Genomic DNA, 21,826 nt, shown 5'->3' with positions numbered 1-21,826 from the left:
GAGAGAGAATGGGCATGCCAGGGTTTGTAACCACTACAAATGAACTCCAGACGCATGTACCACCATATGCATCTGGCTTATGTGGGACTTGGAGAATCAAACCTGGGTCCTTAGGCTTTGTAGGCATGCAGCTTAATCTCTAAGCCATCACTCCAGCCTTAGAAATTGTTTTGTAATCATTGAGATGTTAAAAATAGGAAAACACAGAACAATAATTGACAAAACAATAAATAAATCTCAGCTTTCAAAAGCTCTGGGATACCACAAATCTGATAGAAACGTCATGCATACATGTCATTGGGCAGAAGGTGCATGAGGCGAATTTGTGTCATGTTAACAGACCTGTTCCAGAGCTGCTCGACTTGCAGCTTCAGAAACATGTAAACAAGATGCCACATCTTTCGAACCAGACTGACCGGCTTTTATCAACACATAGTCTTGCCATCATCATCTTTTCCCAAGATCACTTACATGCTGCATGAACCAATACGTGAACTTTTGGGGCAATGTGCCAGCTATGACCTGTGTTAGAGGAGCCAGGCCCTTGGCAGCCTTGCACAGCCTTTCCCGCACTTCAGAGTTCCCATCACCAGACAGTAATACAATGTGGTAGCAGGTTTGAGAATTACTGTGATTTGATAAATATAGTATTTATGAATAATAATATTTCATACTGCCATGGTGAGATACAATACCTGTGTTTCTAGTAGTGGTGAAGTCTCAGGTGTGCTAACAGTACTGCAGTGTGCGGATATACCACCTGTAAGGGAGGGTAGTGAAAACAAAGGATTGTGGGGCTTGGCAGATGGCTCAGCAGTTAAAGGCATGTGCTGGCAAGCCTGCCAACTACCCCAGCTCAACTCTCAGTGCCCATGTAAAGCCGTACTCAAAATGGTGCAAGTATCTGTAATCCCTATACCGGGTGGCATTAGGAAGTGGAGCCGGGAGAATCCAGATGCTCATAAACAGCAGCAGCAACAGGAGACACTCCCAACAAGGTAGAAAGAGAGGAGAGCCACCCTGAGGTTGTTCTCTAACATCCATGTGCACATTGTGGCATGTGCACACATATATAACACAAACACATATACACATATGCAAATCAATACAACTGGAAAAAAAGAGAAAGGGTTGTTTTTCCCTGATCATGTCACATACCAATCCAGCTTTATCCAGTGAACCCTTAGGGTCAAAAACACTTATGCTTAGATTTTCCCCAGGAGTAATTAGTTAAGGCTATGATAACAGACACTATTTTACCTCTAGGATCTATTCCAGAATAGGAATAGGATCCCATCCAGGAGAGAACATCGGTGCCAACAGAGACATTTCAGCAGAATATTGGGATGCACCTTCATTAGCCAACATGTAATCTTTTTTATTGTTTGATTTTATTTGATAAAGTTTGTTGAGAAACTTTTGTTCATGAGTTATAGCAGTTTGATGCTATCCTCAATAGGAAGTACTAGAAATATTTCTTCCTCTTCAATGATCTTGGAATTACTTGTGCAGAATGAGTATTATTTGGTAGAATTCTCCAGCAAAACCATCTATGCCTGCAGTTTGTTTTGTTGGGAAGGTTTTTAATTATAAATCAAATTTCTTTCATGCATATAAGGCTGTTCATGTTGTCTTGCTTTTTAATCACTTCATAGTCTATGCTGGGCTTGAACATATAGAGCTAGACATGTATTTTGTTTTATTTTTTGAGACAAGGTCCCACTTTTTAGTCCAGGCTGGCCTTGAACACATAGAGATAGTTGTGTTTTTGTTTTGTTTTGCCATGGTAAGCATACAAGATCTCACTTTGTAGCCAGACTGGTCTTAAATTGTAGCAGAGCGTCAGCTTCCCTAATGCTGATGTTAAAGGTGTAAGTCTCCATATCCAGCTAGGGCTATTCACACCATCTCTTTCTTTAGGACTGAACTTTAGTAGCTTGCATTTTTTTAAAAAAATAGTTACTTGTAAGGTTATTAGGCTTATTCTTGCTATGTTGACCAGAATGATCTTGAACTCCTGAGTTCAATGATCCCCCAGCCATAGCCTTCTAGATAGGTGAGCCTGTAGCATAGGGCTCCACAGCAGCCAGCTTGGAATCCATGTCTTTTCCTCCAAGGATGAGGATAATGACCACAGAACAGCCTGGAAGACCATGAGGAGACATTCCAGTTTGAGACCAGCCTGGGATACATAGCAACACTCTGTGCATTTTTTTTTTCTTTTTCTGTACTAGGGACTAAACTGAGGGCCTGACCCATGCTAGGCAAGAGCTCCACCACTGAGCCAGATTGCCAGGCTCTTTGATTTTCTTTTTGAGATGGGTCTTACTATACGTCCCTTATTGGCCTGAATTTACTATGTGGACCAGGCTGACCTTAAACTTGTGTTGATCTGTTGATCTTCTGGTTTCTGCCTCCCAAGTATAGGGATTTCAAGTATATGCCAACACACTCAGGTCCAAGGTTTTTTTTTTTTTTTTTTTTTTGCTTGTGTGTTTTGTGGTGTGTGCCCTTGTCATGCATCATGAGCTCCCCTGCAGTGGTGGGTGCTTTCCCCTTTGGTAGCCAGAGCAGTACATTGGATGTCTGACTCCATTCCCTTTTGGCCCATTCTTGTCTGAGCCAGAGTCTCTTACTGATACCAGAGCTTGTTTTTCATGAGCTCAAAAGATTCCCTGATCTCTGCTCTTCTTTTGGAGACTGGGGTTACAGGCATGTGTGGTCACACCCAGCTGTTTATGTTGATCTGGAAACTGGAACTCTGGTGGTCTCAGGTGAGAATGCTTTTTCAAGAAGTAGCTCAAGCCCTATTTTTACTTTTCATTTTGAAACAAAGTTCTCTCCAAATTGTCCAGGCTGGACTAGCACTCATTCTATTAGCCAGGCAGACCTTGAACTTGCAATCTGCCTGCATTAGCCTCCCTGTTATTGGGGTTATAGGCCTGCACCAACAGGTCCAGTAAGACCTTGTTTCTAAATATGTATATACGTACGTACATACATACATACGTATGTATGTAAAAAGGAGGACTCAAGTGTTTCCTTAAAATTCTTTTACACAGTAACAGGGTTTGATGGGATAATTCTGAATTTTGATTTATATAAACTAAAATAGTAACCCCACTAAGATTAATAATAGTAGCAAACACTTAACTATCACTAATTGTATACTAGGTACCTCTCTGAGCATCTTATAAATACTGACTCATTTACTCCTCATAACAATCTTATGAGGATGACCTATATTGACCCCCACTTTACTGATAAGGAAACCGAGGCAGTAAGTTGCAGAGGAGTGATTTGAAACAAGTCTTTATGTGACTTTAGAGGCACAGCATGAGCCTTGAGGCAGGGAGGGGTTATCTGTGAATTTCTAGTACCTGAAGTACTCCTGGTTCTGAACAAATGGATCAGTTAGCAAGCATTCACTGAACAATTGACCTGAGGGACACTTACCAGTTAGCAGTGATGAAACAGAAAGAACTTACTGTCTGCATCCTCTGCTATTACATTTTTTTTTTTAATCTTGGCAAGAGGAGACTTTATTGGCAAGATTACTGGATGGGGGAAGAACTGTGACTTTAATAACAGGAAAATTGCTCTGATTGTAAGATACCAAATGACACCCTCTACTCATCTTAAAAATAATACTAGGGCTGGAGAGATTGCTTAGTGGTTAAGGTGTTTGCCTACAAAGCCAAAGGACCTTTGTTCAATTCACCAGAACCCACGTAAGCCAGATGCACAAGGTGGTGCATGCGTCTGGAGTTCATTTGCAGTGGCTGTAGGCTCTCGCACACCCACTCTCTTCTGTGTGTGTCTTTCTCTCAAATAAATAAATAATAAAATATTTAAAAATTTAAAAAATACTGCCATTCTTCCACCTTGCCAGCATTTGGAAGTGGTGATCATTGCTAAATACTCTAACCCACCACTTGTCCCTCATACCCAGGATAGGTGGGGATTAGAAAAAAGTGGATGAACAGTGGCTATGCCATCCCTTGGGAGGCTGAGGCACGAGGTTTGTCATAACTTCAGGTTCAAAGCCAGCCTGGGCAACAAGAGACCAAGGAAGAGATGGAGGGAGAGAGGGAAGGAAAGAAATATCAGGTCAAGGGTAAATTCTGTAAAGTACTTTAAAGCTAGGTATGCATGTGTGGCAGGGAAATTAGGTGAGACTCTAAAAGTTACTATGAAGTGGTCATCTTAATAAGGAGAGGGCAGCTCTTAGGGGCTTCATAACTGCTTTCCACCCACTCAGAAGGAAGCTGCTATTCTAAATAGAATAGCCCCACCTACAGGACCACATTACCAAAGAATCGCATTGCCCTCAGCAGAGCTGCACACAGAATGGACCCAAAGCCTGTGACCTCACTCAGCTGACAGGCTGTGCTGACAGAGGTGGTGAGGTTCCTGCTCCAGGGTCAACTCTTATTTCCAGCATGGCAGGGAGGTGTTGGCACTCACCTGTAGGTGTATGGCCCCACTTGTTCTAGCCTGGGGATTTCTCCTTGGAGGATCTCCTCTGGATTGGTGACATTGAAGAAATAGAACTGGGTGTACACTGGCAGAGGGGGCTTCTCCCAGGAGTCAAAGGGCTCAGAGCCATTTCTTAACACCATATTCTATGGAGGGAAGAATAGGAGGTTTACCTAAATGTAAGGCCATTGTCTTTGAACCCAGACAGGAGAGACATTCCCTATTCCTATGACCTGAGTTTTATGGCAGAAGCATCACTAAGCTAGATTAAGTCACCTGTCCCAAAATGCCAATTAAAGAGATGAGTAATAGTGAAAAGCCAAGAAAGAAGATTTAATTAATGCATGTGGAACAGGAATAAACAAAGGGGCCCAGTGACCCTGAGTTCACCTGTGGGACTCTGACATGAGTTTTAATGGCATTGTGTTTGTTTTGTTTTGTTTTGAGATAGGGTTTCACTCTGCAGGCTTGCCAGAAACTTGCTATATAGCTGGAGCCCAGGCAAGTCTTTTTTTGAGGTAGGATCTCACCTACCAGTAAATTCCAGGCCGACCTGGAATTTACTGTGTAGTCTCAGGGTAGCCTTGAACTCACAGAGATCCTCCTACCTCTGCCTCCCAAGTGCTGCTGGAATTACAGGCCTGCACCACAATGAGGTTTAAAATATACTAAAAGTTAAGGCACTTGTCTATAAAAATATACTAAAGGAAGCAATGGGGTGGTCTAGCCTATTACTGTCTCAGATCTGATTCTACATGGCAGTGCAACAAGTTGATCAACTAGTTGTAGTCATAGTCTCAAAGGAGCATTCTATCCTACAATATGATATTCTCTAAGATGTAACCTCTCCAGCATACATAATCGCTCTCATCTTGGGGAAGAGGGGTGTCTGTCCTATGAGGCTCCGCTGTTCTTGGGATTCAAGGTGATGGCAAGTTTAGGACAGCGACTTAACTCTGTGGTTGCAGCCTTGGAGAGGGATTAGATAGATAGGTTGGGAAGACAGAATCTGCTTAGGGGTTATCATGCCTATACAGTTTGAAGTGGGAGTCTGACCTCAAGTAGAGACAGGTACAAAAAGAAAGCAAAGATGCTACGCTTTCCTCCTGCTGTTTCTTGCCCTGTGGGCCCAGGTCAGGAGTCAAATGCTTTTTGTAAAAGGTTCCAAGTGCCTGTTACACTGCTTTTCTGGCTTGCTTGTCTTAAATATGTCCTGGGCATTCAACTGCAGCCTCTTGGGAACAGGGCCATAACATGCACTGACAGAGCCCACAATCCTATTAAACAATAGATCTTCAATGAATATTCCTTCTGAAGGGATGATGCTTCAGACAGAGCTCAAGTATGAGACATAGTGTGGGAAACCAAAGGATTTGGTATTTTTGAAGGTTCTACTGATAGCATAAAACTAGAGAACTTAGGCTTTTCTGAAAAACACCCTACATTGCCAGATGATCATAGAGAAAGAAGGAGACAGGCCAAGATCAGCTTTGGTCCTTCCATTTCAGGTGGAGTCACATCCATCCCTACTAACTCCATCAACAAGGGTTTTATAGGCTTTTATAGTCAATCAATTCATACAGTACAGATGCCTTTCCCTGGCTCAAAGAAATGGAGACTGAAGTGAATGACTATGGTGACAGTCTCCTTTGCCCACAGTCCTTCCTTCATGTCTTACTCTTAACAGATACTATAGTCTAATACCCCTCACACTCCAAATTCATTGTTGAAGTCCTAAATCCTAGTATGTTAGCATGTAAGCATATTTGAAAACCAGATCATTAGAGAAGTAACCAAGGTTGAACAAGGTCATGAGAGTAGGCCCTAATCCAATATGTCTGATAACATTATTAGAACAAGAAATTAAGACACATTTTTTAAAATTTCATTTGGTGGAACTTTAGTATAAATAAACACATTTTAATTTTTACTCTGGTCTCTTGAGGCCTGGTGCATGAGCATAGTCCTAAACAATTTCCTCTTATAAGTTCTTAAAAATATTTTTCGCAGGCAAGTGCCTTAATGGCTGAGCCATCTCTCAAACCCCTCCTCTTGTAAGTTTTATTTACCATCTTAATCTCAGATTTCTAGCATCCAGAACTGTAGGACAATAAGTTACCATTATTCAAACCACCTAGTCTGTGGTATTTCTTATGAATCCCTAGCAAATGAGTACACCAGCCTTCCTTAAGTCAGGAGTTTTCTGCCCTACCCCATTTACTTCTGACTTGGCCAAGTGATGAGATTTAATGCCTTATAGCATGTGGGCAGATAGCAATGCATGGAGCTCAAGTGAAGGTCTTAAGATGCATGGTAAACCCTGGCCTGCCATCTTGGAGATGCTGACCTTTGTCTGGAGGAGTGCATGCTATAGGTAGCCTAGGCCTAACATTGAAATGTACAGACTAGATTTGAAGGCTGCCAAAGCACGGAGACCAGTCTAGTGTGAACTGAAGTTCTCTGAAGAAGCTGCCTGGGAGGTTGAAGCAAGAGAATCAAAAGTTCAAGTCTTGCCTGGGTTGCATAGCATGCTCAAAGCCAGCCAAGCAATGTAGAAAGACACTGACTCAAAATAAAACATAAACATAAGAGGGAGTGGGGGTGTAGCTCAATGTTAGAGTGAGTACCTAGTATATGTAAGGCCCTGGGCTTAATCCCCAATAACTAACATACACGAACACATACACCACACAATCCCAGAGAAAGCTTAACTTTGGCTACACAGAACATCATTAGTGTAGAGATGGAATGTTGTAGGGTAAGACCCAAAATTATTTTTAGACTATTAATAGCCATTTACCTTTTGTGTCTGTCCTAACATTCTTCGGATTATTATGCAAATGTAGATAACATCTGAAACCTGTAAAAGGGATTTTCCTACCTTGTGGTAATATAATTGGTGAGTATAAAATAATTTATGACTTCCTTTGGTTTTGTGACCATAAAAGTTTGCATGATCTCTCCCATAGAGGAAAATGTCACTCATCATACCTTGAATCTGTTCTCGGGGCCATGACCACTCATATTTGGCTCAGAATAAACTATTTCCTTTTTGCCTTTAAATCAGAGTTGCTATTTTATGTAGAAACTAGTTTAACTCAGTGAAAGTCACATGTAGCCAATATGAAACAAATACTACTAGTAGAGGCTGATGAGACTTGGGACCTGTTTGTGACTCACCATGGCAGCAGATGCATGGTATAGTACACAGAACTAAGACATGGGGTAGAATCCCACTTTCCAGAAGTTTTAACAGCGTTCTATCTGTTAATGGACAAAGACCATGTCTTTTCTTCTGTTTTTGAGACAGAGTATCACTACATAGGCCAGGCTGACCTAGAATTCTATAGGTGTTCCAAGGTGGTCCCAAGCTCATGATTCTCCTGCCTCCATCTCCTCCATATCGGGACTGAGGCAGAACAGTAAGATAGAGAAAATTAAGAATTTAGAATTATAAGCATGAGCTACCATGATTGGCATTTTTTTTTAAAAAACATGGATTCTAAGGATCAAACTCGGGTCCTCAACTTGCATAGCAAGCACTTTACTGACTGAGCTATCTCCCTAGTAGTAATTTGTTTTAAATTTTGAAACAGTTCCATTAAGTTACCCAGACTGGCCTTGAATTCACTCTGCACCTCAGACCGGCCTCAGCCTCCCAAGTACTAAGATTACAGGCACAGCTGTGATCATTTAATTTATCTCCTGAACATAAACTCAATCTACCTGAGGAGGAAGAACAGCCATTTTACACTCAGAATGTATGAAAACAACAGAACTTGAGGGCCCTTGGGCTGACAAGATGTGCTCAGACAGTGGAAGGATAAAGCTTTTCTCTCCTATGTCATAGCAGGATTTGGAAATCAGCAGCTTTTCTCCATTCTTCCATCCCATTGCATACAACATTTTAATAAATATATTTTTGAAGTCTCTCCACTAGATAGTATACATACAGCACCTAAAAACAATAAGAGGAACTTAACCTACATAAAACTAATGTGGTAGGCTACAGAGATAGCTTAGCAGTTAAGGCACTTGCCTGCAAAGCCTAAGGACCCATGTTCAACTCTTCAGGTCCCACGTAAGCCAGATGCACAAGATGACACACACGCACAAGGTTGCACATGCATACAAGGTGGCACATGAGTCTGATGACAGTGGCTGGAGGCCCTGGTGTGCCAATTCTCTCTCTCTCTTTCTGTCTCTCTCTCTCACTCTTTTGCATAAAAAAGGCTATTCTGTTGAGCTTGCCTCAAAAAAAATTTTTTAACATGGCAATTAGGACTAAATACATAAATATGTAAATATTAATTACTTTGTCTTTTAGAGGATTTAGAAAATCCAAGGGGGGGGTGAATTCATAGATCATTAAAATTCTTGTTATCAAGTTTTTCAAAAAGGGGAGGAGGCTGGGTAATAATTTTTCTTCTTCGAAAATTGCTAGGATATACCTGTATTAATATATCCTCCCTTCATTTGGACCCCATGCCACATTACACAGGGCTTACTTAAGGAAAGTGGTCAACACAGAAGACATCTAAGCAGGCGGGAGAGATGGCTTAGTAGTTAAGGCACTTGTCTATAAAGCCAAAGGACCCAGGTTTGATTCCCCCATGTAAGCCAGATGCGCAAGGCAGTGCATGCATCTGGAGCTTGTTTGCAGTGGCTGGAGGCCCTGGCACACCTATTCTCTCTGTCTGTCTGTCTGTTTCTGTGTCTCAAATAAGTAACTAAATAAATACAATTTTTAAAAAGAATAAACATAGTTAAGATTAAAAAATATCTAAGCATATAAATCTGTTAGGTATCAACATGAAACATGAAACCAGTAGCTTAAATGAGAAATGCAGCTCTTCTGTGTGGTAATTTATTTGGCTTCTTAAGATATAATGGCCTGTCTTAACAACAACAAAAATGTAGAATGTTTAGTTTGTAGCTTGTTTTTCTCTTTAACATGTTTTATGTACAATGTAATTTCTGGAAAAAATATTGGTTCACTCAACTAAGTGTAATACTAGAAAACTTACACATTAGGTTGCACTGACTCGGCATATAGATGTTAGAAAAAAAGACTGGCTTGATAAAGTTTTTTTTGGCCAGACCCAAATAGGCCATGAGTTGGAGGGCAGATAGCAGGGAGAACCAAGTTGTATCGTAGCACACAATCGACTGTCTACTATGTGGTACAATGCCATCTGTGACTCTAGTGAGCAATCAGTACTGTCTTTATTGTTACCATTTCTTTTCTGCTTGCTTATTGGTTAAAATGTCAAGTCTGTTGCATGATTATTTCTATCCTGAAAGTGAGAGGAACCATTCAAATCTAAGACTTCAAGATAAAATGAGCAGGGGGAGGTGAATAAACTGGGTTTATGTCCACTTTATCATTCTCTGGGAGCTCATAAACCAGGAGGTGAGGATAGTTTAATCAGATTTATTTCTAGTTTCTCAGTCTCTAGGAGTTCATAATGTTGGGTGATTTTCTTTAGCAAACAAGCTCTCTAGGAGTCTCTTACCTAAAAGTTCTCTATATTGGCCCTGTCTTCCCGACATGAATAGACTGGTGTGTTCATGATCTCATGGTGGTTGTCACCACACAATTCTGCATAAGGCCTGCACCATCCTGCACCCATGAACATTTTGATGCAGAGGATGGAGGAGGACAAAAAGAATGAGATAAGCCATATGTGGTGATTCACACCTTTAATCCCAGCACTCAGAGGGCTGAGGTTGGAGAATCACCATGAGTGTGAGGCCAACCTAGGGCTACAGAATGAGTTTTAGGTTAGCCTGGGCTAGAACGAGACCTTGCCTCAAAACACACACAAAACAACAACAAAGAACGAAATGTCAAAACAGAAGGACTACATGGAAAGAGGAAGGTGATAACTGAATGAGGATGGGAGAGAGGAGACAAAAGACTTTAATGGGGCAGAAATATAATCAAATTACAGTATGTTCATGGATTAAAATTCTCAATAAAAATGTTCATTAAAAGTGAAATAATAAAGTTTAGTAAAATTAAAAGGAAATTATCCACACACTATAATGTTTGTTAGGACAATTAGAGAGGGATACAGAGTGTTAAGTCAACCATCCTGACAGCAACAAGAAAAGAAACAGAATGGGGCTGGAGAGATGGCTTAGTGGTTAAGGCATTTGTCTGTGAAGCCTAAGGACCCATGTTCAATTCTCCAGGCCCCACATAAGACAAACGTACAAAGTGATGCAAGTGTGCAAGGTCGCACATGCACACAAGATAGCACACATGTCTGGAGTTCAGTTGCACTGGCTGGAGGCCCTGGTGTGTCAATTTCTCTCTCTCTCTCTCTCTCTCTCTCTCTCTCTCTCTCTCTCACACACACACACACACACACACACACACACACACACGCACAAAATACAAAAAAGAAAGAGAGAGAGAGAGAGAGAGAGAGGGAAAGGAAGGAAGGAAGGAAGGAAGGAAGGAAGGAAGGAAGGAAGGAAGGAAGGAAGGAAGGAAGACAGAATGGAGCCCAGTAAGGGTGGGGGTGGAGGGGTTGCTTCTGCATACACAACCACTGACCTGAGCAATGCAGCACCAGGCTCAGCTTCTTTTATAAAAATGGAGGAAAGGAAAGGCTGGGTGTGTTTATAAACCCAGCACTTGGGAGGTAGAATCAGGAAGATCAGTTCAAAGCCATCCTGGGCTACATGAGTTATCCTTATCAAAAAACAGAAAAAGAGAGAGAAAGGGTCCTTTCCCATCCCTTCCTTAACCTAAGAGTCTGTAAATACACACTTCCCACCCCCCACCCCACACTGGAATCCAAAGCCTTCACAATGCTAGACAAAGTCTCGACCACTGAGACACACCCCAGCCCAATAATATTTTATAGAATATGAGAATCTAAAAAAAAAAAGACAAGAGAATATTTTTTCCTTTCTTACATAAGTACTTTATTGTTTAAAAAATACAAACAAAAAATTTTTTAATCCAAGTTAGGTTTGGTGTCACATGCTTGCAACCCTGTCTTGGAAGGCAGAAGGATTCCTTGGACCAGTCTGGGCAACATAATGAGTTTCAGGCAGTCTAGGATATAGTGGGAGACTTTTACTCAACAAAACAAACAGGCTGGTGAGGTGATACATGCCTATATTCCTCGCACTCAGGAGGATCCCACAAGAGGCCAGCTAAGGCTACACAGTGTGGCCTGATCTCAAAAACAAAACAAAACAGCAGGAAGAATGGAAGACCCTTGTGATCCTGACCTACAGAGATACCTAGTGTGGGCACTTAGAATATGTGAGTAAAACTTCAAAGCATCTATATCTCACTAGCTTAATAACTTCATGTTTTCAGTTCATCATCTACTGTTGCTCCCACACATACAGAACTAGAAGACAGGGTTCTGATTGAAGCCTTTCTCCTGCCTCCATCTTTCTGCATTTCAGCAAGCTCCTGAGATTTGTATGATTTTTTTTCTTTTCTTCAGACCTTGCTCTGAAATCCTTTCAAGTCTGACCTGCAGATCCCAATAAACAAGGCTGCAGTACCAATCTCAGTCAGAATCTCATTCAGTCCTTCTTATACACCCACTTAGCCCCTCCTTCCCATTTCAGCCAGTATAACCTCCTAACCTATCCCTTTCCTGGGTCAATTTAGCATAGGCACAATGGTCAGGAGGGGCAACTAAAAACCAAAGCTGGGGTAGGGATACAGCTCTGTAGTAGAGTGCTTGCCTAGCATGTGTGAGTCCCCAGGTTCAATTCCCAGTTCTAGGGGGAAATTCCAAATCTAATTTGAGTGAGAAGCTACTAGAAAGTATCATTGCAAGGGGAGAAGGGCCTATTGCATTGGGAAAAAGGGGATAATGATTTCCTCAGGAATCTCAAAGATAGACAAAATGGTTTCTTTCTCTTTCTCTTTCTCTTTCTCTTTCTCTTTCTCTTTCTCTTTCTCTTTCTCTTTCTCTTTCTCTTTCTCTTTCTTTTCTTTCTTTCCTCCCTCCCTCCCTCCCTCCCTCCCTCCCTCCCTCCCTCCCTCCCTCCCTCCCTCCCTCCCTCCCTCCTTTCTTTCTTTCTTTCTTTCTTTCTTTCTTTCTTTCTTTCTTTCTTTCTTTCTTTCTTTCTTTTTTCCGGGTGGAATTCACAAGGCTAGAAAGAAAATGGTGTGGAGGAGGGAGGGCTCTTGAGAATGGCAGGGATGAGACTGAGTGAACGGCTTCACTTGGAGGCTGATCTGGGCCCAGCAGGCCTGAATGCTGACAAGATTCACAGTGCCAGGAGAACTTGAGAGGGAGAAAAGATGTGGGATATCATTTATGTGTTAAAAGACATCACTTCAGAATTATGACCATGCGCCCTGAGAAAATCAGCCACTGTGTGCTGAACAGATGTCTAACCACTCAGGCTTATCTTGCTTGGTTGGCATACAGCTCTATAGGCAGCCAGTTTCCAGAAAGAAGGGAAAATCATGTCCAGACAGGAGTAAAAGCCTGTTTGTTGAACACCTGTAAATATTGTCCCTCCAATTTACAGGGTAGAAATAAACATTTAGGAGACTTGATTCCTTACAAAACCAAATGAAACAACTAACTGTTAAGAAAAACAGTGCTCACCAGCTTGCCAGGGTCCCAGCTGGTGGCAGACTCTGGTACACCCTCGCACTGTCCCCGTTGTTGGCTTGATCCCACATCAGTTTTCTGTCCTGGTCACTTCTTAGCAAAGTCAATGCCATGGAAATGCATTCTCCTACTCACTTTTATTCCATTCATATCTCCCCCTAACAGAGTAGCTTTTCCTGTATCTCTCAAGTGTCTCTTCACATAGCCACGTTTGTAAATGCCATAAAAACCCTGGGCCTATGGGTGTGCGTGCATGCGTGTGTGTCACACTAAGTTACAGAGAGAAGGGGAACAGGAGAACAGAGGGAAGTTGTAACTCTGGCTGCCAACGTTTCTAAAACAGTCACATCTTTATTTTTATCTCCTGACTTTTAGATCCGAGGACAGCCACTATCACTTCCACTGCTACTGTCACTTACTGTGTGCCTGCTGGAGTTTGGGGCTGGGCAAGGGCTTCACCTATATTATTTCTAAGCCTTAATGTGGTATTGCAAGGCAAGAATTTCCATCTTCAGCACCAATAAGGGACAAGAAACCCCAGTTTTTAGATAAGGAGATGTTTTCCCAAGTGTGGTGGTTTGAATTAGATGACCCCTAAGAACTCATATGCTTTGAATATTTGGTATCCAGCTGGTGGAAATTTGGGAGGTATATTCTTGCTGGTGGGTATGTGTTTCTGGGGCTTTGGGGTGTTTTGCCAAAACTCAACTCATTTTCTTGTTACTGTTTTTTACCTGCTGTAGAAAAAGTGATACCCAGCCTCTGCTCATGTCATGCCTTCCCCCACCACCACGAAGTTCACCCTTGAGACTGTAAACCAAAATAAATCTTTTCCTTCATCAGCTGTTTTTGGTGAGGTGTTTGGTCCCAGAAACACAAAAGTAACAACACCATACTACAAAGCCAGGAATTAAATCAGATCCAGCTAAGTTCTGGTCTGCAGTGCTGCAAAGCCCATGCTTGTCCACTCTCCCACCTGGTAGAAAGATCACATTTAGTCAATAAAAATACACGATGTGGGCTGGATGGATGGCTTAGTGGTTAAGGCATTTGCCTGCAAAGCCACAGGACCCAGGTTTGATTCCCCAGGACCCACGTTAGCCAGATGCACAAGGTGGCACACACATCTGGAGTTCATTTGCAGTAGCTAGAGGCCCTGGCATGCCCATTCTCTCTCTCTCTCTTCCCCACCTCCCTCTTTCGCTCTGTCAAATTAATTAATTAATTAATTAATTAATTAAACAATACAGGATGTCCAGCTAAATTTGGGTTTCATATAAACAATTTTCCTAGTATAATTATATCCCAGATAATGCATGGACTATGTAAAAAATGACTGGGGATATCCCTCCACTGGTAGAGTAAAAGTCTAGCTACACAGACCCCTGGGTTTGATCCTAAGCACTACACTAGCCATAGCGGTGTACACCTTTAATCCAAGCCCTTAGGAGGCTGGGGCAGGAGGATCAGGTTTTGAGGGATACGCTGAAGGGATTTGGTTATATGCTGCTTTCTGGAGGCAATTTGACATTATTTGAAAGGCACATGAGTTCATGAAAACTTTGTCCCAATAATTCAATTTTAGGAGCCCATTCTAAGAAATTAATCAACAACTTGGGCAATAATATTCCAGAACATTCCCTATAGAGTGGAAGTAAGCAAACTCCAATAGTCAGAATGATTAAGAAAACTGGTTTTTCATTACAAAATGGGTAAGTATATAGATATTCAAAAAAAATTTTAACTACTTAATGAGGATAACAATTTATAAATAAAATGTGAAAAATTCAGTTTTGTTCAAAATACACACAAATAAACAAACCCACATATTAGTAGTGATATTGTAGATTACAAAGGTATTACATTTTCTTTCTTTTATTTCTTTGTGGTTGCTTTGAGACAGGGTCTCATGAAGCCTAGGTTGACCATGTGTAGGCTATGGGTCAGACAGAGCTAGATGAGCTTTGCTGCTGAACACTAATGTGCCAATACAGCTGTCAGCCCTGCAAGATAGCCTGGTCATGACCTGTGGGGAAGGAAACGTTGTTGAGCCAGCTGTCCTCAGGTAAGTCATTTCTAAATGATAAACATAACTATTTGGGGAGTTACATTAGGTTTGATGGGAATCAGCAATTCTTTTAAGGAAACTGTTGGGCCTAGGACCAATGCTGGCTGTTCTTTTGTCACCAGATTCTTAGTAATTAAACAGAAAGTAAGTGGCAGTATTGTTGTTTACCCGCTGAGAACTCCAACCAGCCTTAAGAACCTGGCAGAATAGTATGCATAGCTCTTATTGGATTCCAGATTAATACAACTCACTGAAGAGTTTTTGTTTTCATAGGTTGCTCCTTAAAATTAAGCAAATCCACCTAAATTCTCATGATGCAAATAGTTCTCAGTACATACTTGTATTTTCCATTGCATTAAAAGGCAAAAAGGCAACTGTTAGTAGTCTGTCTTTATTCCCTGACCTTGACTTAAAAACAAATGAATTGGGCTGGAGGGGTGGCTTAGCAGTTAAGGCATTTGCCTGCAAAGCCAAAGGACCTCAGTTCGACTCCCCAGGATCCACATAAGCCAGATGCACAAGGGGGCACATGCATCTGGAGTTCGTTTGCAGTGCCTGGAGGCCTTGGCGCACCCATTCATTCTCTCTCTCTCTCTCTCTCTCTCTCTCTCTCTCTCTCTGAGTGTTTCTGCCTCTTTCCCTCTCTCAAATAGATAAATAAATAAAATAATTTTTCAAAAAACAAATGTATTGGCATTCATTAGTATTGCATCACCATTTATTTCATTCTGTGTTAACTGTTATCATCATGATTTTAGTCAATGAGATCTGATAGTTACAATTCATATGCTAGGCCACACATAAGATAGTATGGTAGAATTGCTGTACCTTAAAAGCACCTGCTGCAAAACACCCAATGGGGTATTTTCAAAAGTTCTAGATAATTAACAAATAGGCAGCCAATGTTGGGAACTGTCAATCTAAGTAGGAAGGCAGCTATGAGAAGGAGACTTAAAATAAGAAGTGAAAGTTGGGGAAATGTATGCATGTAGGGAAAGTGGCTAAAGAATTGGGTGAGAAAAGGATTTTTGTTTTGTTTTTTGTTTTTTGTTTTTCGAGGTAGGGTCTCACTCTGGTTCAGGCTGACCTGGAATTAACTCTGTCATCTCAGGGTGGCCTTGAACTCATGGTAATCCTCCTACCTCTGCCTCCCGAGTGCTGGGATTAAAGGCGTGCCCACCACGCCCGGCGAGAAAAGGATTTTTAAGACAAAAATAAGAAAGAAATATAGCTGTGGAAGGGCTGGGGAGATGCCTTGGTAGTTAAAAGCACTTGCTTACACAGCCTGTTGGTATGGATTCACTTCCCAGCCACACACATAAAGCTGGAAGGACATTCATTTGCAAGGGCAAGAGATCTGCCATGTCTGTATACACACACACATGCAAATTGAAGAAGTCATAACATAGCTGTGGAGAAGAAGCTAGCATTCTATGTGTAGCTTGTACACTCTGTCTCCTTATGTTAAGCCTATTTGATTATAATTATTATCTCTTAAATCTCAATCATGTGGCCTTCACCTGCTTATTTATATCTGTTTCTTCTTCCATTACTGCTGATTTTCAAAAGTACAGTGCTAAAAGAAAATGTTCTTCAAATGGGACCTGCAGGAGTCGGGACTCTGGGGAGAGGCACCTATTTCAGTTAGACAGGAAGAGTAAGTACGAGAGATCTAGTGACCATCATAGGGATTACAGTTAACACCAATGTGATTGCATATATGCTCTACTTGAAAATAGCTAAGAGAAGCTTGGAATGGTGGTGCACACCTTTAATCCTATCACTTGGGAGGCCAAGGTAGGAGGATTACCATAAGTTCAAGGCCACCCTGAGACTACAGAGTGAATTCCAGGTCAGCCTGGGCTAGAGAAAGACCCTACCTCAGGGGAAGAAAGAAAGAAAGAAAGAAAGAAAGAAAGAAAGAAAGAAAGAGAAAGAAAAGGCTAAGAGAATAGATTTGTAAAGTGTAAAGTGTTCTCACTCCCAAAACTATATAAGTGCATGGGATGGCTTGATTTAGCCATTCCACTATAGATACAAATATCAAAAAATTGTGTTGGTCTTTCTCTTTTTTTTTTCTTAAAATATTTTTTAAATTTTTATTTATTTGTCAGAGAGAGAGGCAGATAGAGAGAATGGGCACACCAGGGCTTCTAGCCACTGCAAATGAACTGCAGATGCATTTGCCACCTTGTTCATTTGGCTTACATGGGTCCTAGGGAATTGAACCAGGCCGTTTGGCTTTACAGGCAAGTGTCTTCACTGCTAAGCCACTTCCCAAACCTTCTCTTTCTTTTTCATTTGTGGTACTGGAAGGTCATCCTAGGGTCTCATGTAGGTTAAGCAAATACCCTACTATTGAGCTACACCTTCCAACTCCTGTCTTTTTGGATAAACTATTGCATGTGGCAGAATGAGAAAATGATACAAAACAAATAACAAGACCTTTACCTTCAAAAAGAGTTTTCAGGGCTGGAGAGATGGCTTATACAAAGCCAAAGGACCTAGGTTCAATTCCCCAGGATCCACATAGGCCAGATACACAAGGTGGCCTATGCATCTGGAATTCATTCACAGCAGCGAGAGGCCCTGGCACAGCCATTCTCTTTCTCTCTACCTGCCTCTCTCTCTCTCTCAAATAAATAAACAAAATATTTTTTAAAGGCTTTAAAACTAGCTTAAAATGCTGAATTATGTGCTATAGATTGGAAATCCCTGCAGGGCTGAGGCTAGAAGGGAATCACTCAGTAATTCATTTATAGAGTTATAGAGAGCCCAGTGTTCCCACCTAGTTTTGTCAGCAGACAGGGAGAAACAGGAGACTCACAGGATCAAATGAATCACTAATGGTCAGAAAGCCAGGTTTTGTTTTGGTTTTAGTTAGTTTTTTTTTTTGAGGTAGGGTTTCACTCTGTAGCCCAAACTGGCCTTGAATTCACAACAATCCTGCTGCTTCCACCTATTAAGTATTGGAATTACAGACACATATCACCTTGTCTTGCTGAAAATCTCATGGGCATGCTAGAAAGTCACAGCAAATGAACAGCACACTAAAGAAAATCTGGGTTCCTTGAAAATATTAGTAATACTTGATCTTACAGAAATATAAAACAAAGATAGTATGTACTTTTAAACATTCTATAAATTAACATTATGGATTTAGTTAAACCTTGATGAACATGACCCGTGGATCCCTGGGTCCTTGAGATTCTTTCATGAAGCACATGGAGTGAAAACTGGCTGTTAGCAGGGATACCAACATTTTATTTCCCCAACCCTCGCACACTGCCTATGTGAGTATGAAGTGGAGTTTTCTGGAGGCTCCCGATGCATTAAGGTGTCTCTACTAATGGTTAATGGAGTATGAATGTGCAGCTAGTTGTTTTGTGTTTTAAAAGCTTCTCAAAATTTTTAGTTTTAGGGCTGGAGAGATGGCTTAGCAGTTAAGTGCTTGCCTGTGAAGCCTCAGGACCCCGGTTTGAGGCTCAACTCCCCAGGACCCACGTTAGCCAGATGCACAAGGGGGCGCAGGCGTCTGGAGTTTGTTTGCAGTGGCTGGAGGCCCTGGCGTGCCCATTCTCTCTCCCTCTCTCTATCTGCCTCTTTCTGTCCCTCTCTGTCTCTCTCAAATTAATAAACAAAAATAACAAAAAAATTTTAAAAAATAGTTTTAATTTTTAATATTGTAAGCATCAATAGCTTAATAACATAAGTTCTTTGGGATCCTCAATAATTTCTATAAGTCTTTATATTTGTAAAAAGCTTGAATTGGGGGCTGGAGAGATGGATTAGTGGTAAAGGTGCTCGCCTGCAAAGCCAAAGGACCCAGGTTTGATTCCCCAGGACCCATGTAAGCACAAGGTGGCACATGTGTCTGGAGATCATTTGCAGTGGCTAAAGGCCCTGGTGCACCCTTTCTCTCTCTCTCTCTCTCTCTCTCTCTCTCTCTCTCCCTCCCTCTTTCAAATAAATAAATGAAAATAAAATAAAATATCTTTTTTAAAAGTTTGAACTGGATTATGAAGTCTATAAGGGCAGGGACCCTGTTCTGTTTACTGTTGTAGACATAGTTCTTAGCATTCTGCCTTGCAAATAGTAGACATTTCATAAATACTTGTTAAATAAATGAATAAATCCCAAAGAACATAGGAAAGGTGCTCTCAGAAATAAAACAGCAAGCTTTATGGTATGGTGCTGCATGCCTACAGTCCCAGCACTTAGGAGGGGGAAGCAGATGATTAGGAATTCAAGGTTATCCTCATGTTTGAGGTCAGCCTGGGCTACATGACTCCAGCCAAGACAGACGGGGGGGGGGGGGGGAAGAAGGGGGAACAAACACTTAGGACAGCCTTTATTTTTCCTTAATTACTTTTGTCTAGTTTACCAACTTGATTAAAAATAGCCCTTTCTCAGTACATTATCTACCTATCATTTACTTATCTGTCATATATCTTGATGTTTTATGCCATAAATGTCCCCCAGCATCCTATGTTGTCATTTGTGAGCTTATTTTCATTTGTTGATTCTTCTCTGTGAACAAGAGTACATCTGGCAGAACAGATGCCCCCTGGGTTGTGGTCTGACAGAATAGAATTTGGTTTATTATACAGTAAAGCAAAGTGATTTCCATAGGCACAAATCTCCCCATATTGTTATATTTCCTTTAATGTAAATGCAGAATGATAGCAATTATTAATAGTAATGTCCTCAGTCACCACCACATCAGTAAAGGATTTCATGGTTAGCTCAGCTCCTGAACTTAATCCCATTCTAATTAGTCTGATTCAGCAGGTTTAGGCAACCCCTGGCATCTCCATAAGTGTCTTTGATGCATCTTCCTAAAGTCTAGGGACTATGCTGAGAACTACTGGTCCATGCCAATGTCGTTTTGCTAATGATGAATAAACTTGTGGTGAACATGGATTAGTGAGAGGTTCAAGAAAATATAATAGATTGTGCTATCATAAGATCATATTTTCAAAAGCCCAGGAAGAGGAGGAGGATAACTCTGTTTAGAAGTTAAAGAATCCTACAAGGAAATTAATGACACTGCCTCTGTTTATAGCTCTCTGAGTTCTGCCAGTCACAGTGCTGTTATGAGCTTGGAAAAGAGAAACTAAAATATAAGCATGTTTGTTGGAGGCTTAGCAACTTAAAAGCCACAGAAAAATGAGGCTGGGGAAGCCTAGGCTAAATAGTGAGTACAATGCTATCCAGGGATATATATCCTGTCTCAAAACAAAACAAATAACAAAGAAGAGAGATTAAACAACTAGCCCAACATCACATGTAGTGTTACCATTTTTTCCCTAAAATTTTCATGTGCTAGAAGTTACCCAGGAAAAAGCAGAGTGGTAATGTATGACCTCTGGTTGACTTACAACATTTCCAAAGCTATCTGCTGAAATTAACACTGTTCTTTCATATCAGACACCACATTGTGCATTGCTTAGTAGCTGGGGTTGGGCAGCTCTGAAAATCCTTAGTCACATAACTTATCAAGGCTGCACCCCATACACAAAGCCACTTGTAAAGACCAAAACAAACTGAAGCCCTATGAAGCTGCCTCCCAGTCACTCTCTCCCCAGATAGGGGAATCCACACAGAATCTGAGTGTGTATGGCTAGGAACATCTCTAATCCTATAGAGCTCCTTTGAAACCACCACCTAAAGCTATCCAAGAAAGTTTGCTTACTATTCACATTGGTTCATTCAATCGCCCAAAGCAACAGTTAAAATTCGCCATGGATTTGGATGTAGACAGGAGAGACAGAACACACTTTAACTTTTTCTTAAACTTGGGTGCTCCAAGAAACAATGGTCTTTGTGAAGCTTAGACAGTGCCTTGTCTTTCTTTGGCAACGAGAACTTGTTAAAAACAAAATGATAGAGCTGGACGTGGTGGTACATGCCTTTAATCCCAGCATTTGGGAGGTAGAAGTAGGAGGATCACTGCAAGTTTGAGGCCACCCTGGGACTACATAGTGAGTTCCAGGTCAGCCTGGGCTAGAGTGAGACCCTACCTTCAAAAAAAAAAAAAAAGTTTTGCCTTGATACGTACTTTTAAAAAATTACCTTTAGTTACCATATTCCAAGTAATTGATCACTTCTGGAAACCGGTTAAAGGACTGTATTTGTTGCCACTTGGAATAAGGTAACCTCATTAATTGAGGAGTACAGTGTGACTGAAAGCCGATGAGCCTGGACTTCTGGACTTTACCTGGCTGGCAGCAAGTGCAGATCAGTGGGACATGAGGTACAGGTATGAGGGGTAACACAGAAGACTGCCGCTTGACTTTTTTTTTTTTTTTTTGGAAAAAGTAATCCCAGTAACTCTCTCCTGTTCCTCTTTCCACACAGCTTGGTGGATGTAGGTGAAAGGGCAAAACAAAGAAATGGCCAGTACAGTCACTGGATAGAGAAGTCTTCGGACAGGACGGGCTCTGCAGCCAGATCATCCGCGGGGAGAGAGAGGTTAGGATTCTGAACGCATATTAATGGCTGAGAAGGACACGGAGGAGGCTGAGACCAGGCGAGCCAGGCAGTCTGTACAAGACACAAAGGCTCTGGGTCCGTGCTAGGCACAGACTGAGATGAATGAAATGTCACTCACTGCAAAGGCCTGGCCTGCCTGCCAAATGCCCTGCCCAGCCCAGGAAGGCAGGGACACAAT

General features: G+C 41.5%; 1 protein-coding gene across 2 annotated transcripts in view; it reads right to left on the bottom strand.

Moving 5' to 3' along the window:
* Positions 1–21,826, bottom strand: part of Scarb2 (scavenger receptor class B member 2) — a 46,272-nt gene that overhangs the window by 23,793 nt on the left and 653 nt on the right. For both annotated transcript variants that reach the window (XM_004664882.2, XM_045161736.1), the window contains exon 2: positions 4,468–4,625. In XM_004664882.2, the coding sequence (XP_004664939.2) occupies positions 4,468–4,625 (158 nt within the window). The remainder of the gene's footprint in view (positions 1–4,467; positions 4,626–21,826) is intronic.

Source organism: Jaculus jaculus, chromosome 11 (genome assembly GCF_020740685.1).
Source record: "Jaculus jaculus isolate mJacJac1 chromosome 11, mJacJac1.mat.Y.cur, whole genome shotgun sequence".
Lineage (NCBI taxonomy): Eukaryota > Metazoa > Chordata > Mammalia > Rodentia > Dipodidae > Jaculus > Jaculus jaculus.
The sequence above is the reverse complement of the archived record's forward strand: the minus strand, read 5'-3'. Positions and strand labels throughout refer to the sequence as shown.